Source organism: Capsicum annuum, chromosome 4, assembly GCF_002878395.1.
Source record: "Capsicum annuum cultivar UCD-10X-F1 chromosome 4, UCD10Xv1.1, whole genome shotgun sequence".
In the NCBI taxonomy this organism is placed as follows: Eukaryota; Viridiplantae; Streptophyta; class Magnoliopsida; order Solanales; family Solanaceae; genus Capsicum; species Capsicum annuum.
Window position 1 is genome coordinate 181521161 of NC_061114.1, and position 14214 is coordinate 181535374.

Consider the following 14214-nt stretch of genomic DNA (forward strand, 5'->3'; position numbering starts at 1 on the left):
TATATATATATATAAGTAAGCTTGGTCGGAGGATTCAAAAATAAAATTAATAAATTTCGTCATGCATATAACTTTTTCCTGTGATAACTTTTTTTAGTTTATTATTTTTTAACAAAGATTATGAGTGATAATGTCAAAACAACAAATATATATATTTTAAAAATTATGCAATTAATGCTATTTTTACAACAAATTAAACACCGCAAATAATAAACAAATATAAATAGAGCAAGCATTATTAATACATCATATTTTGTATAATTCTTATGCACCCTACCAAAGGATTCCTTAGTTTACGAATAATTTCTCCTTTTAAAATATTTATTTATAGCTAACCGTATTTAATTATAATTAAATAAAAATTTATATATCTTAATTAATTATAATTCTATAATAATTTATTTGTGAACACACTGTAGTATGTTTATTAAGTCAATGTAACCATTTGGAAGTGCATAGGATGGGTAGGTATGCAGTGGTTTTCGGTTGTTTAACATAATTTTCAAGATTGCGAGGATTTCTGAAGCTTGGAGGTGGAGTACGATGATTCTGTTGCATAAGAATAAGGGTAACATTAAGGATTGTAATAATTATAGGGATATCTAATTATTAAGTCACACTATGAAGATTTGGGAGAGGTGGTAGAGTTGAGGTTGCGAAAGATTGTTACTATTTTTGAAATCAATTTGGATTTATGTTAAGACGCTCGATAATCCGATAAGAAAATTAAGTAATCTTTCTCCGCACTAATAAATCATTAATTATAAAAGTTTGATTCGTTCTCCAACCATTAATTCGATAACCCATTACCAATAAGCCAATAAATTAATTTTGCGGTTGGGTTAATGGTTACGGTTCGATTTTGAAGAATCCTAGGGGAGGGGACTCGGAGCACTTTCCTGTCTTGATAGGGTTACATCAAGGATCGAGACTTAGGGGTAATTTGGTATAGTGTATTGAAAAACTAATGCATGCATTAGTTTCATGTGTATTACTAATATCTTGTTTGGTATATTTTTGCACTCTGTGTATAACTAATGCTTGCATTAGTTATAGACTCTATTATGTATTAAGGTGGGTATTACTAATACCTCAATATTAATGGTATTAGCAATGCAATGGATCTAATACATAGATTAACATGATTAAAGACACTATTATCCCTAGAAGAAATTTCACATCCTTTCCAACATATATATGGAGGATATTTTTGTAAAGAGAAATCTTTTTTAAGAAATTATTTAATTCATGTTATTTTTAATACATCAAACCAAACACTGTATAAGTAAAATACAAGCATAACTAATGCAAGCATAGCTAACACAAGCATTACTGATACAAGCATTACTAACACACTATATTTTGCATTATTCTTATACACTCTACCAAACGACCCCTTAGAGTAGAAGGTTAGTCTGAGTTAGGATGTTGTATGTTTTGGTCTATGCTTGAAGTATCTTGCTTTGAGTATTATTGAATAGGTTAATTTCTACTGTATCTTCTTTTATTACTATTCCTTATCTTATCTTAGATTATTTTATTTTGAGCCAGGGCTCTATTAAAAACAACCTCTCTATCTCACATTTCAGGTAGTAGTATGGACTGCGTACACTTACCCTCCCCAGACTCCACTTGGTGGAAATATACTCGGTATATTATTATTGTTGTTATATGTACTTTTTGGTTCACATCACTAAATCACTAATCCATAGGATCATAGCGTGGGATATATGAATAAATAGTCTTAAGATAAAATAAAGTATTATTTTATTCCATGTTTGATTTGAAGTATTAGCTATAGCCAAAATTATTTATCCCGAATTATTTATCCCACCATTTAAACCACAGTGATGACATAAGTTATTCCATATACATGGTGGCATAACTAATCTCGAGTTATCCCAAAATTAATTATCTCGAAATAATTCTTTCCCAACCAAACGATTTACTTTTCATATATTTTTACATAAAGTTTTATAAATTAAATTTAAATTCGAATTCTAATAAGTTGAGCATGACATTATATTATAATTATAAATAAATTACAATAATGTAGTTTGGTGGTTTAAAATTAGATTAGTTATTTTTAAAATTGAAGTCTAATATAAATACGCTTTTCTAATTCTAAAAAATTATTTACGCACTTTAGTAAAACAATAAGATAATTCCTGGAATTATCTGAATACACTTCTAAAGCTTTCCAAAACATTTAAACCCAAAATAAAGGACTTTCCAAATATTTCTAAAGATTTCCAACATATTTTGCAGCTAGTACTCATAGATCTTTCATGAATTGTTGAGAGATTTGATATTGATAGATAGATGTTGAATCCTATTTATGTATTTTTATTATTAGAACCGTTTTTTTTAATATTTGTGTGTAATTATAATTAGGTGGGAACTACTCAACTTCCTAAATTTTCTCGATTTATCTGAGGCACGATGAGTCTACAACACTACTTCGATCCTTTACTAGCACCAAAGGGAATTACAGAAAGAGGGAAAAATAAGAGAAACCGCTTTTTGGTGCTTATTTCTTTTTAGATTTTTGGCTCCAAAAGAATTTCAGGAAAACCACCATATATATGAGAAAACAAGCGAAGGAGTTTCGTTGCAAAGAAAAGCCAAAATTTCTGAACTTGAGAAGAAGACCAGGTATGTATTAGTCCTCATACTTTATCTTTGACTGAAATTAGATAGATAATTGTATTCAACAATCATATATTGAACGATTTGTTAATTTGTGTCTGGCACATATTGTTAATTACGTTGGTAATTTTGTTGTAATAGGGTGAGGAAGGGTAGGAATCCTTGAGCGTTTTCAGATGCCCTAACCTTGTTTGACTTTTGAGTCTGTTTGGATGCATTTATTTAGGTGTTGCAAAGCTAAAATAGCTTCTAAGTAATATTGTAGTGTTTGGGTACAATAAAAAAAGTGTTTTTAAGGAAAAATCCATAAATAATGTATTTGTATTATCCTCATTTGATCACTTATTTTCCTCTCTTTTGATGATGAGAATGTTATGAATAATCATCTAACAGAGAGTTTGGATCATTTTTTGAAATGATTATGCATACTAGATTATATTAAGCTCAACATAAATGTATATTCACTTCTTAGAATACACGACTAAGCATTCAAGTGAAATAGAGTACAGAAAATTCATAACTTATTATGATCGAGTACCTAAAACTATTATTAGTGATTTAATCTTGGGAAACTTCTTAGTGTCTAAACATTTCCTGAACTGAACTTTGAAGTCTTCGCCTTGAACCTCTTGAAGCCTGTTTTGGATATGGTCACAATCTAACAGTTCCTTCAGAAGGTTTAGATCTTTTCTGAATGAAAATTGTAGTAAATGTAGAAGGATGTTTCCCTAAGTCTCCCCATTTTATGTTTGAGTTGTGTAATGATCTTTTCCATCTCGTCAAACTTCAGTGAGAGAACGACTCCTAGTTTTTATAGTTTTGCTAACTTGAAGCTATGTTGCTCGAACTCTTCAAAAAAATGTCAATGGGTGCGTGTCGGATTCGTCAAAACTAGTGTATTTTTGGAGAATCTAACACTGATGCGGCATCGAAAGTGAATAATCCCCGCAACTTAGACTTGAAGAGATCTCTAAAAGCCAGAAGCTTGCGTATCGAAGTTCTTCAGTATTCCAAGTTTCCTAAAGGACTCAACTTTAACTTATATGTGCTCTGATGTACTAATGGGGCAGATATAAGTTTCGCAAGTTTTGCAGCTCCTGTATAGTACTTGGCAACTACCGAAAACTCAGCTTAAGCTGATATGGTAAATCATAATAACTTAAAGCCAGGACATCCTGAATTCCTCCATCATGTTCAAAACTTTCACCACTCATGTGTACATTAAGGTTTTGACTAGTTCTTCTCCACTCATCTATTTTTGGTCTTCTAGCCAAAAGTCCAGTAAGCACTTATGCAAGTTTTAATAATAAGTTCTTGTTGACCTACAACCAAACGACCGTTAAAATAATAGCACTTATGCATAATTTTGCTGTAAATCATTAATGCTCATTTCTTATTGGCAACTAGTTCTGAGTATTGATCATAATAGCTTTTCTACGGTTGTTATTGCTCCTAGATATGTTTTTACTATCTTGATTCTAGACTCAACAATAAAGCAGAATGGGTAAACATGATTCGTGTAACTGACCTTACTCTTTTGGGGTTGAGATCTAGCTGTTTAATTGTTTAATTTACACATAATAATTCTTATCTCATTTAAGGCACCGTATGGCTCTGTTATGAATGTACTTATTAAATATTTTGTTTGAGAAAAATTTTGCAAATCAATGGCACCGGGAGGAAGTGTCTTTAGGCAAACTACCCTTACTGGGGAACTATTCAAGAAACTTAATCACCGAATGAATCAAATAACCCCACTCCCTTTGTTAATACAAGTAATACATTCAACTCAACTATATATTTTTGTTTTTTTTGAAAAAAATAATTTGTATTATAAACAAAGGAATACACAAGAAGCATTTTAGTAAGATTTACAACCAAAATTACAGAAAATCCTTCTAAATGATCTCATACGTAATCTAAAATGGTAGGAAATGTCCTCTTCATCTTTAGGATATTCATGTTTAGACCAAAAAAAGGGACCTGGCAATTCATTTTCAGTTTTTGCATATTTCAACTCTTGTTTTTAAAGTATCTCTGGTTCCTCTCTATCCATATAGTCCACCAAATGCAGGCAGACTGAGACAATTTTTCATCTCTTCCTGTATCCTGATTTCCATCTCTATTCCAGCAAGATAGTTCTTCTTTGATACTCCTTGGCATTGTGTATCTTATTCCTTTTATATTAATGGAAATCTACCATAATTTAGTAGTCTCTCTACATTGTAGAAAGAAATAGTTTATTATCTCCAACTCTCGTTAACATAGAGAACACTTAGAACATATATATGCAAACCTCTTTTCATAAGGTTGTCTTGAGTCAACGCAGATTGTTTTACTAGAAGTCAAGTGAAACATGCTACCTTTAAAGGCACCTTCGATTTCTAAATCATCTTCCAAGGCCAACCATCGACATATTGACCTGCTCTCTATAATTTCCTATAAGCCGAGCGAATCATAAATCTACCTTGCTCATCAGGTAACCAAACCAATAGATTATCCTCACTTAAATTTAGATCTTTGTGCTTCTCCAGAATGTTGATTAATTCAGTTACTCTATTGACCTCCCAATCATTAAGATTTCTCCTGAATCTAAGATCCTATCCCTGGCTATCTCTCATTTCTCCAATTGTGGACCTTTTTTGGTAAATGCAGATTGAATAAATTAGGGAAAATGATTTTCAGCGTCTTGTGCCCCACCCAAACATCTTCCCAGAACTGAGTCCTCCTTCCATTTTCCACCTTTATTTTTCAGTTCCAGCTTCCCTTATCTTGTTCTGCTCCACTCTTTGAGTTTTTTTTCAAGTGTCTAAGCTTACTTGATAAGATAGAATCATGCCTTCCCCTAAATGTTCGAGTCCCACCAGATCTTCACCATCCTTAAAATTCTCTGTTTATAGCCACTAATTCTCAAACTTGAATTATGAATTTGAATTTTCCCATTTTCGATATTCTAGAATTAAAGGGCTATGATTTGATCCTTCAGACCCTGGTAACATATTTCTCATCTTCATTGATGGGTCAACTGTCTTTGATTCGCTATATCCTACATCATCAGAACATGATGAGATCTTTTTTGCATACTTTTTTTGATTTACCTTCTTTTCATGTTGTGACATAGTCAAAACTGGAAAATCTGAGGACATAGTTTTCAGCTGTCTATCCAGATCACATTTTGAACCTACAGCCGTACAATTTGTATTTGGAAGCTTTAGAATCGCTCTTAAAACAGTTCCATAAACAATTTCTGATGACTTCATCATCCCAATAACCAGAGACAAATCATTTTTATGGTAATAATTAGTTATTCGTCTTCGCATGGATCTGACACCAATAGGTAATCACAACAACCATAGTATAGCCGGTCGTATAAATCCGTTGCCAACAGCTCTGCCCATCGAATTTATTTTGCCAAGTTCAACCAGGGCTTCTTTTTGACAACCAGACATTCAGGGCAATACCAATCACCCTTAGGCCAGAGACTACTAGCAACACCTATACACTTGGAATGAGATGCAGCAGGGCGGTTGTTGTTTACCAATATTAGTTCCCAGTCACTTTCTTCCATCTGCCATATCCACTGTCCAGTCAAGTCCAATTACATCAACTCCAGTTGTTTTCATCCATTCAAAAAGTCCACCATTTCCATTAATATAGAGGGCAAGAGGTGTTTGTGGGCACTTTCTTTTGATTGTACTATTTGCATTCAAAAATCTTAAAGGTGTTCAAAAGGAAATAGAATGAGAGAAAGTTACATAACGATTAAGAAAGGAATGACATTTCTACACGAGCGACGATTAAAGCACCTAAAGAATCCTTCTTTAATCCAAACATCATTCACGATATGAAACACTTATGACCGTAATCTATATCTTATTTCCATGCCTAATCCACCAAATACTATAAGGACTCATCAATATTATATATGTATCAAATAACAGATGCGACATTACTCTTCCTAAAATCACATAATTTGTTTACTAAATACCACATTATTGAACAAGTCGGACCTTTAGGGATGCTTCAACGTAACAAAACTGGAAATCCAGTAAAGTTTCACTATTGACCTCCATTCCAGCTTAATATCAAGGTAGGAGTGAAGTGTTAGGGAAAAGTAAAGGAGAAATGGAACTTAGGAACTGAACCTGAACTAGTATAACCATAAAACATGGCATACTTTAAAAGTTGTGAAATGGCTTGATCTTTCACAATAAGCTGCTTCACCAACTATAAACACTTGATAGAGTAATTAAATATTTATGACACGTTTCATGTTTGTACTATTTTAAGCTTAATGTTATTCAACGGACAACTGTTTTTGAGAAGATAATTCTACACCAAAAGAAGTAGATACGAACGTCTACTACTGTTCTGTATCAATCTGTGTCATGAATACCAATAAAACTTATCAGAAAAAGCAAACACCGATGACATTATTAGTCTGAGATACTATGCACAAATTTTGGCAGGTTGCTTCATCAGAAAAAAATGGGTTGTGCAAAATTCTTAAAAATATTTAACTGCTGATATGCAAAGAACTGCCCTGATTACATTTTCACCAGATAGTGAAATCCACCCACCCAAGCTATTTATACTTCAACAACTTTAAAAGGAAAATTGAAAAATATTAAATAGCAAGTTTAAAACTGTTTGCTATAACAAAAATATTCAAACTGTCAATAAATGTACACTATTATCCTATCCATCAAATACTTTCAGCTTATTAAGCTGTCCCAAAGTGGTTGAGGAATCACCTGCTTGTATCCTTATATGGTTTTGTAGATTCTCATCTCATAAGCTAGCTTTGGCGGTTGAGTTAGGCCATAGATGGCAATGTTAGGCCCTCTTGTTATGTTGTCCACACTCAAATTAGTAAGGACCTGTGGGGGTGTTAAGTTGTTGCCCATTTATTGAGGGAGGATTGTTTGTCTCCTTATATAGTCTTGGATAATCGTCTACTTATGAGATAGCTTTGAGGTTGCATTAAGTTTAAGATCCATTTATTAACACAATTCATTCATCATTGTGTTCAAATCACCGGAGCTACATCAATTTACCCACATTTTATGCAAATACATTAATTACAAAAAGAATGGCAAAGTTTGGACTATGACACATAATTTCAGACTAAATGTATATGTATTGCAGTTCAAATGCCTTGGTAAGGAGATGCGAGAAGTTGACGGTAATAGATTTGAGGAGAGGGAAAGGTAAAACGAGAAAGAATAGGAGAGAGATTATAGACAAGACATGACACATCTTCAGCTCACCCATATAATAAATTAATATCTGTTTGATGAATGTAAGTAGATGAATTAGCAAAAGAATCTAAAATTTAGAAAAGTAAATGCTATTACTATTTGATGTTGCGTAATACTATGTGAGGATTTTTGTTGGTTGTTGAACTAGAAGGACAAATAACAATGGGTTATTTGAAGTTCTTAGGGATAGTTAACTGCTGATATGTAAAGTAGTAAAGCCCATTATCCCAAGCACATTAACTCTTGCCTTCATTAAAGTATCTACCGAACTCTTCCTAGGTGAGCAGTGAGCTTAGCAGAACATATCCGGTATCATTCCCAGATAAAGAAAGAGAGCTAATAGTGGATTCATATAGTCGATGCTAACTACTTAGAATTGAGATGTAGTTGATTGATAGTGAACTATCTACTGCTTTATTTACCCTTAAAGAGATACAGTTGAATTTGCAAGTGTTGTTTAAGGTCATGTGGATTAAATTGACATGATAATGAATATATAATGAAATAGATTGCAAAAATCAAATGGTAAATAATTAATAGATCAATAATAAAAGTATCAAAGTATGAAATCCTGAATAAGGGTCCTGTGTGGACGCCCTGAAAGAGAGATCAACACCCTAGAACAATGCGAGCTAAATGGCCTTGAATACAGAGAGTTTTTGCTATTATAATTGTAGAATAGTGTGCATGAAATGGTTACAACAAATGATAATGAGGACTATTTATATCTAAACACTAGGGTTAACAGTTTTAAGAGTGATAAAAGCATTTGAGCAAATGTAATGCTACATAGAAACAGATAATTATTTTATGTGCTCATCAATTTTTTAATAGTTCATAGAAATGCTATTAGCTCTCCTATATTTTCTCTGTTTTGTCAATGCATTTCTTAACTTGGTTGTTAAGACACAACAAAATAAACCAAAATTTAAGGATTTTCAGTCTTTATCTTGTGTATTATTAATATATGTGTAAATATATCTACATATATACTCTACCATTTTTAGATTTAGGTGGTATTTTGAACTGATTTTTTATCAGATGATTCCGCTACACTCAGGAAAGGTCGTGGCAAGACTAGAGGGAAAGGTCTTGAAAAAATGAAGAAGGCTACGGGAAGCAAGATGAAAATAGAAATCCCAATTGGTAAAGGAAGACCAACTAAGCCAATTCAATCAGCCAAACTATCCAATGAATTAGGGATAATTGCTCAAAATTTTCTTCCACTTCCAAACAAGTGGAAGGAACTTACAATAGAGGACAAAGATGTAGCACTAATTAGATGCCACGTAAGGATTCTGTACTCTTTTAAAATTTATATATTACATGATAAGCAAAAAATCTATGATTTTAAGAACATTGGAGTTTTAAGGTACTAAGCATGTTAGCAGATATTATGATTTTATTTTTAAATTAAAAGGGATTTCGGTTGTTTTGTGTGTTTCTTTAATACTTATTTGTTTTTTACGAGAGGTTTGACATTAATTTGGATGAGCATTATGTGAACGATAGTTGTAAGGATATTCTGAAAAATAGAAGCCGACAATAGCGCTACAAGTTAAAAAAAAAATTTGAAAGTGCATGCTCCGTGGAAGAGGCTCGTAAAATGGAAATCGAACAGTTGACCTCAGAAAATTGGAATAAGCTTTGCGACATGTGGAACGATCCAGAGCACAAGGTAATTTATATTTATGTTATTCTCATTGATATTTAAGTTAAGATGTTTATATTTTCTTTGTAGAAACGATGCAAAATAAACAAGGGCAATCGAACAAAGCTTAAATCTAATCATTTCATGGGATCAAAAGAATTTGTAGCAGCTCGTCCTGAAATTGTAAGTTATACCATTTTTATTCTTTTCACTAGTGACACTTTGGTACTATTTAATATTGTGTTGTTTGGTAAATAAAAGAACAGGCATGTAAGTTGCAGCCTATTTCAGTCAAATATCTCTAAACGCTATTTCATATTATTTTCTTGTTATACAGTGTGAAAAGGAATCTGAAGGTATAGAGCCTGACAGAATTGAGTTCTATAAGCATACCCATTACACGAGTGAAAAAAGATGGTCATCTGAAGAAGCTGAGACTAACTATGTAAGAAATTAATAAATTAGTAACATACCATTGCATTTATTTGGTTAATATTCTTCATGTCTTCTTCTTTAAATGTGTTATTATTTTATGCAGAACAACATGAACGATTTGAAAGCTCTATATACTTCTGGAGAGTTTTCCATGATTATTGATGAAATTGTAGATGCTGTACTTAGTACTAAGTTGGGGGTACATAAAAGGTCTTAGTTATAGTACTAAACCTAATACTATAAGGGCAACACAAAGGAAAATGACAGAGTTAGAAGACTACCACAAAAAGGCAAAACTGGAAGCTACTAGTGCTCAAGATGAGTTACAGAAATGATTAAATGCAGCTGAGACTGTGGTAGAAAGCCAGAAATCACAGATACAAGACCAGCATTAATATATCAAAGCACTAAATTTTCAGTTGAATACTGTAGTGGCACGCCAAGAGGAAATTCTTAAGAAAATGCAACTTCTTGTTAGCCCATCGTCGTCAAGGTTAGAGGTAACATAAATTTATATGATAAGTTCTATTTAATTTATCTTTATTAAATATATAAATTATGTGCATCAATGTGTTACAACATGTTCTAGATGGGTCTGTTGCTGGTAGAGTTGTCAAAATTGAAGTTTTACAACCATTGACTGGAAAGGACTAGGTCCAGCCGAAAGAAAATAGAAACCACAAAGACTACAAATCAGAACCCTTTTTTTCATGATGAAACTGATTTATTTAGATTTTGTTTATACTGGATATACCATTTTTTGAAGGTTCAGCTCCACTAGTGAAAAGGCCAAAAAGTAGCAGCAAAGTAGTTAATGGATTAGCTTCGTTGAATCCACTATAATACATCCGGTCAGATCATTCCCGCAGCTATAAAGATTTTAGATTTGTCCAAACTGATGCCAAATTAGTTGTTCTATAGAAGTGTTTAAGGATTCCACGACCTTACTAACTGAGGTGGCGTTAGTGTGGCCTCATTCCCTATTTGTAGAAAAAACAAAATTTGATCCAATGTACCACATAGACATATGAAACAGGGAACATGTTAGCTGACTCATATAATTGATTAATGGCATTAGTTTACAACACTGGACAAATCAATTGAGATGAAACAAACTACATATTGGTAAAAATAACCTTCCAAAAATATGCCACAGTTAGATATGTGACTCTTAACGTATACATACATGGTGGTTTTTATCTTGCAAAATAAAAAATTTGTCCTTTATTATTGTTCAAAAGCTCTTGGTAAATGACTTTAAGCCTTTTCAATAAAATCTTTTAGATGAGTAGCACTAATTTGAGCTTTGTTTCCGAAATTGAAGTGACTATCTCGTACATCTGAAGCGATAATGTTGGGGACAAACTCATAATTTTCAAGAAGCCTTGGCATAATTTTAAAAAAGCTTCTTGACCACATATAAATCTTGACAAAAACCACATCTAGACACATCTTTTCACTAACCTTTTCTCTAATAAGTTTCCAAAAAGCAGTTCCTAAAAATTGTCCAAATGTATGTGTTGCTATCTCTTGATCTCACCTAAACATTGTTGTACTTGCAAAATTGTAAATTTTTTGGTTACAAACTAAATCAAACACACTGTTTCTTGACCCAATTAAACCTCATTTTGGATATAGTGAAAGGAATTGTACGACTTCTTACGACCCCAGATATCGATCTAGTTACGGGATGTTGTAAGATGAAATCTAGTATTTTATTTCTATGACCTACGGTGCTGGTTCATTAAGACAGAACCTGCAATCTCTTGAGTTAAAGTACTCAAAAACTAAAATATTTTCTGCCTAGATTTCCTAGGATAAACATAAGAGTCTAAATACAAAATATTGATAAGATAACTTACCTTAGAAACGAGTACATGACTTCCTAGCATTACTGGAATGAAAAACTGTGAAACTACCAAAAAAGTAACTACTTCTAGACTTATAAACTACAATTAACTAGTGCAGTAACTACTGCTATAGTTTCCTACTACAAGAAATAATTATTGCAATTAACTAGTGCAGTAACTACTACTGGCATCTAAGGAGTGATAACAGACTGAACTGGCTGCCACCGCCTTTAGTATTTCATGGAAGTTAATTAGAGCAAAAGAATCAGTTGTATTTCTTTCACAAAGAACATATCACTTACCTGCAATGGTCATTCCAGCATCCCCTTTACAATTTTTCATTTCAATATCATGAGTAAATTTTTTTGCCTATACACAACCAAATATATTTGTATTCCTCTACAGGTGGATGAGCTAATTGGAGAAAGCCAAAGAGAAGAGGATTAGGAGGTCCTCAGATCAAGGTATGACACACAAATTTACTTTTCTAGTAGATAGAAAGATTATGTATCTGGTTCTTATACTATTCTTTATCTTGAGTCGAGGTTTATCGAAAACAACCTCTCTACTTCTTTGAAGAAAGAGGTATGGACTACGTACATCTTACCCTCCCCAGACCCCACTTTGTAGGAATACACTGAGTTTTTTGTTGTTGTTGTTATTGTTGTATTCATTATTTGAGTTTCTTTTAAAAAGCTAGAAATGTAACTGAGAACTTAAACAATAAATTTTAAGCAATCAATAAAATGGAGTTTGAAAAAAACAATAGTGTATATAGGAACCTTGAATCTCCTCTGACGGTTCAGTAAGCGGATGGTTTTGTGTTGGTGAATGTCTCGTGTTGTTTCTATAGAGGAGATCGTTGGTGTTTTCTTACCTTTGAAGTGAGTTCTTGGTGAAGTTTCTTGTTTTCAAAAGGAGGTAGTTTGTTTTTGGGGTGGGGATAAAAGAGGATGTTCTCCCTCTAATCTGAGGGTGTCACTGCGTGTTAGGGCAAAAAAGTATGGAGATGGAAGAAAGGAAACCGTTGCAGAAGAGAGTTTGGAGGAAGAGATTCAAAAGAGTAGAAAAGAAAGAGAGGAAAGTGTTGAAGCAAATTAGAGAGGAGAGAGAAAGTGATTGAGTAGAGAGGGAAATTTGGAGAAGTATTGGTAAGAGGAATCCAAAAAGGTGCATATTTTATTACGATTGTGTTATTATCCTTTGTTCTGAGCCAGAGGTCTATCGGAAATAACCTCTATACTTCTTCGGAGGTAGCGGTATGAGCTGCATAAATTTTATCCTCCACAAACCCCTCTATGTGGGAATAGACTGTTGTTGTTGTTGTGGAGATTTCGTGATAGTAAGTAGAAATTTGATTCTTGGTTAAAATAACTTAAAGAGTATGCTTGAAATAGGGAAGAAGTTTATGATGAGACGTTATGTGTTAGTAAAGTACAAGTATAAATTGTGAGCGGAAGGATAAAGTAGTAAAAAATTGACAGATTTAGGCTATATTTTTATGATTTTTAAGAAAGGACCCTATGATACTTGTAGGTTTAAGAACATAGTTTAGAAAAAAAGATGTATTGTGAATGAATAAGTAATAATGATGATGTGAAGTAGAATGTGCTGACAAGTTGTAATTAGATAGACGAGTGATTAAAATGGATCATTTCATAAACTTTTAATAGACTAGTATTTCTTGATTTTACTTTAAAATATATAACTTTGTGTAGAGTAAAGGATAATTTCTTCCATTTATGTTTAGTACTGGACACTATGCATGAGCTTTAGATGATTACTGCTATGAAAAAAATGACCGTATGATGGTGATGATACTAGTTTTAGGGAAATGGTTTATTATGATTGATATAGTGCGTGCAAGAGTTTAGATCAGTAACTTATGGGAAGTATAAACACTTTGCCCTCTCCAAATCCCACTTTGTGCGAATACATCGGGTATGTTATTGTTGTTGTTATCGAAGTTTGATATGTTTACTGGATAATATTTATCTAATTTTTGGGTAGCCTAGCTTTTCGTAATTACATGTTTAATGGATTCTAGTTGTGGCATGGAGTAGCAGTAGCATGTACAATCATTTTGACTATCAAATCTGAAAGCATCATCATCAATTTTAATTTTCTTCTCTTTTTCACAGGTGTAGAAGTGAGAGTTCAATGAAGACTAATTGCAAGCTTTATTGGTACTTTGGAAGAAACCTCTATGTATCTGCCTTAGTTTAGAATAGGAGTAATATTTATTACTATATTTCAGTTAGATTTTTTTTGTGTTGGACTTGTTTTACTTTTCTTTGCTTTGTGAGGAAATATTACCTCAGTACAGTTTTAGTTTTTTAATTGTATGATTGTGGGTGAATTTTATCAA

The 14214-nt window shown here is 32.7% G+C and overlaps 1 protein-coding gene across 4 annotated transcripts; it reads left to right on the forward strand.

The window, feature by feature from the left end:
• The first annotated feature begins 2160 nt into the window (after positions 1-2160).
• On the forward strand, positions 2161-14214 carry LOC107867685. 4 transcript variants are annotated; one of them, XR_001673270.2, is made up of 7 exons: positions 2161-2655; positions 8952-9588; positions 9652-9744; positions 9899-10006; positions 10100-10496; positions 12252-12310; positions 13988-14214. XR_001673270.2 is itself a non-coding variant. In XM_016714035.2 (7 exons), the coding sequence occupies exons 1-5, from the start codon at positions 2586-2588 to the stop codon at positions 10211-10213; spliced, it is 633 nt and encodes a 210-aa protein (XP_016569521.1). In that variant the 5' UTR covers positions 2161-2585; the 3' UTR covers positions 10214-10496; positions 12252-12310; positions 13988-14214. The 4 variants fall into 4 exon arrangements, 1 of the variants encoding a protein (XP_016569521.1); XR_007054489.1 differs by having other exon boundaries at positions 8952-9199; positions 9423-9744; XM_016714035.2 differs by having other exon boundaries at positions 8952-9199.

Bases quoted from the DNA above. Each gene is read 5' to 3' on its own strand.
- LOC107867685 (XM_016714035.2), top strand. From the start codon at position 2,586: ATGAGAAAACAAGCGAAGGAGTTTCGTTGCAAAGAAAAGCCAAAATTT. The intron at 2,656-8,951 runs GTATGTATTAGT...ATTTTTTATCAG, and splicing joins GAACTTGAGAAGAAGACCAG to ATGATTCCGCTACACTCAGG. The intron at 9,745-9,898 runs GTAAGTTATACC...CTTGTTATACAG, and splicing joins TAGCAGCTCGTCCTGAAATT to TGTGAAAAGGAATCTGAAGG.